Consider the following 3,518-nt stretch of genomic DNA (forward strand, 5'->3'; position numbering starts at 1 on the left):
GCCAAAAAAATGGCTTTCTAATGGTAAAATTTAAGAGTAAAAACCTGAGCATATGGTTTAGAACTTGAATTCTGACAATTACACATGCACAGATTTGAAGCCTAGATTCGTCACTTAATAGCTATGAGATCATAAGCAAGTTACTTATCCTAAGTCTCAGTTTCCTTAACTGTAAAATAGGGATAATAATACCTACCTCATAGGAGTATCATGAAGATTCAAGGAAATAATCCCTGTGAAGCATTTAGCCCTATGCTGGCACTTGATAAATGTTAGCTGTTATTGTCATTGTTGTTTTATTTTGTGAAATCCCATCTCATTGGCAAGGATCAATTCTATTCATATGTAAGTCCAACCCAGGATCCAGGAAAGGTAGATATAGATTTAAGTCACTTAATCTGAATTAGTTGTTGTAAGTGGCATATTCAGGTCCCTTGGTCCTCTGCCCACCCCGAGCTGAATTCTTGGCTCTCACAGCAGAGCCCGACCACTTCTTGTCTTTTCCAGACAGACTGTAGAAGCTTCACGGTTTACTGCTGACTAGTTTAATTCTAAGGCAAAATATTTTACCCGTTTAGCATATTGTTAAATTAGACCGGCTCCCTATCTTCTGAAATGCACATTTTGGGATTGATGGATTTAGAATTTTTTTTTCTTAGGTTTTGCTGATCACAGGTTTAAGTCTTTAAGTCTTTTCATCTCTTACACAGAAAAACATTGACAAAAATGTAATCAGTGAGTAGCCCAATTGAATAAAATGAAACGGTCAAAGGAAGCTATAATGATGCTTAGGGTTCGGTGGTTCTTGGTTTCCAGTTTTGCTTTTGCAGGTTGTAGCCAGTTAGAGGTTGGGGATGCTAAATCTGCCCTTTGTGAATAAACAGACAAATGATTTGGTCTTCCATTCTGCCAGGCCTTGATCTTTTGAGTTAAAGAAAAGAGTGTAAGTAATTCCTTCTTTGGAGCAACAATTTTCAGGGACAGCTGTTTTCTAGCTTATGGGGAGGAGGAATTTCTGGCTGCTAGCTAGCTTCAGATGAAGGGTTTGCAGAATTCCTGCTCTTCCCCAGTTGGTGCTAATGCATTCCTCATTGTCTGCAGTGGTTGGGCTGCTCTCTTCATTAAGAGAAAAGGGATAGGGATCAATTTTCAAAATCACAGACATCTAAATGTGTGCAGAATTGGATATTTTAGATATCAGTACCTAAACTAAGATGAAAAATCTCAGAGATGGCAGATAACATCATGTTTCAAGGTATAGAGAAAACTTCCCTTCTAAAAGGGCTGCCTTAAAGAATAAACAAGGCCTTAATGAGAAAGAATTCCAACTTCAAAGTTTACATTTGGAGTAATCTGATGAATCATTTTTATAATTCCAGTTTCTCTATCTCTTAACATGGGTACAGTAGTCCAGATCAGGCTCAAAGACTAGTTGTGAGAACTGTATGAGATACATGATTTCATCCTATTATGTTTTTAGTTTTGGAGACTGAAAAAAATTCTGGGCATGTATCCCAGAGAAATTAAAACTTAACATTCACACAAAAATATATACATAACTCATGGTAGCTTTATTTGTAATAGTCAAACACTAAAAATAATCCAAAGATCCTTCAATGAGTGAATGGATAAACAAACTGTGGTACATCCATACCATGTAATACTACTCAGTAGTAAAAAGGAAGTGATACATGCAACGGCTTGGATGGATCTCAGATGAATTGTACTGAGTTTGAAAAGGCAATTCAAAAAGGTCCCATACTCTGTGATTCTTCCATTTATCGACAGTCTTGAAATGACAAAAGTTTAGAGATGGAAAACAGATTAGTGGTTGCCAGGGGATAGTGATGGGCGGGGAAGATGGTGTCCGTGGTGGTAAAAAGGCAGTAGAATGGGACTCTGGGAGGGCTCACGCCAGGGAGTGCTTCCCAGGGCTTCTGCTGCCAGTGTCCTGGTTCCCGCAGTGAGCCACAGCCATCCCCCGCCTCTGCAGGAGACCCTCCGACACTAGCAGTGAACACCTACCTCTTCATGATGCAGGCTCAAGCCATTCTCATCTGGGACAACATGAGAACGATCGGCGCTCAGGTTTACGAGCAGGTAGTTCGGAGCGCTTACGCGAAGAGGAACAGCAGCGTGAATGACTCAGATTATCCTCTTGACTTGAACCACAGCGAAACCTTCCTACAAACCACAACTTTGCTTCCTGAAGACTTCACCTACTTTGCAAACCATACCTGCCCTGAAAGGCTCCCTTCCATGAAGGGCCCCATAGCCATAAACATGAGTGAAATTGGAATGGATGCCGTCCATGAACTCTTCTCTAGAGACCCAACCATCAAGCTCGGAGGTCACTGGAAGCCATCGGATTGCATTCCTCGATGGAAGGTGGCAATCCTTATCCCCTTCCGGAACCGTCATGAGCACCTCCTGGTCCTGCTCCGACACCTGATTCCCATGTTCCAGCGCCAGCGCCTACAGTTTGCATTTTATAAGGTGGAGCAAGTTGGCACCCAACCCTTTAATCGAGCCATGCTTTTTTTTTCTTTTTTTTCTTTGGTACACGGGCCTCTCACTGTTGTGGCCTCTCCCGTTGCGGAGCACAGGCTCCGGACGCGCAGGCTCAGCGGCCATGGCTCACGGGCCCAGCCGCTCCGCGGCATGTGGGATCTTCCCAGACCGGGGCACGAACCCGTGTTCCCTGCATCGGCAGGCGGACTCTCAGCCACTGCGCCACCAGGGAAGCCCGAGCCATGCTTTTTAATGTGGGTTTTCAAGAAGCAATGAAGGACTTGGACTGGGACTGTCTTATTTTTCGTGATGTGGATCATATACCAGAAAGCGATTGTAACTACTATGGATGTGGAACAGATGCCAAGGCACTTTGCAACTAAACTGGATAAGTATGTGTATCTGCTTCCTTATACTGAGTTCTTTGGCGGAGTGAGCGGCTTAACAGTGGAACAGTTTCAGAAAATCAACGGCTTTCCTAATGCTTTCTGGGGTTGGGGTGGAGAAGATGACGACCTGTGGAACCGAGTACAGAATGCAGGCTGTTCTGTGAGTCGGCCGAAAGGTGACACAGGGAAGTACAAGTCCATTCTTCCTCACCACCGAGGAGAAGTCCAGTTTCTTGGAAGGTACGCGTTGCTGAGGAAGTCCAAAGAACGGCAAGGGCTGGACGGTCTCAACAACTTGAACTACTTTGCAAACGTCACATACGATGCCTTGTATAAAAACATTACTGTCAATTTGACACCCGAGTTGGCTCAGGTGACTGAGTACTGAGACGAGGGGAGAATATATGTTTGCTTCACCCACCGCCCCCAAGAAAGCAGCCTGACGACATGTCTAGGGGCTTCGCAGAAGAAGAAAACAGAAATCCAGTGTCTCATGAAGTATCACAGGGTTCAAGGAAAAAATGTGAACAGAGCACATGCACAAAACGCCTTCACCATTTGGACTCGCTGGGCTTGAGGGAGAAGGCCAGGAACTGACTTTCTCTTTTCACAAGGCTG

General features: G+C 44.1%; 1 protein-coding gene across 1 annotated transcript; it reads left to right on the plus strand.

Moving 5' to 3' along the window:
• Nucleotides 1-1,230: 1,230 nt before the first annotated feature.
• On the plus strand, nucleotides 1,231-3,288 carry LOC309963292 (beta-1,4-galactosyltransferase 5-like; the record flags this gene model as incomplete). The annotated part of the gene is given in 4 exon segments (XM_082841586.1): nucleotides 1,231-1,255; nucleotides 1,994-2,524; nucleotides 2,746-2,867; nucleotides 2,869-3,288. Coding segments are annotated over 4 exon segments (1,098 nt in total).
• Between the last annotated feature and the right edge of the window lie 230 nt (nucleotides 3,289-3,518).

This window comes from Leucopleurus acutus (assembly GCF_964270905.1).
Source record: "Leucopleurus acutus genome assembly, chromosome: 6".
Lineage (NCBI taxonomy): Eukaryota > Metazoa > Chordata > Mammalia > Artiodactyla > Delphinidae > Leucopleurus > Leucopleurus acutus.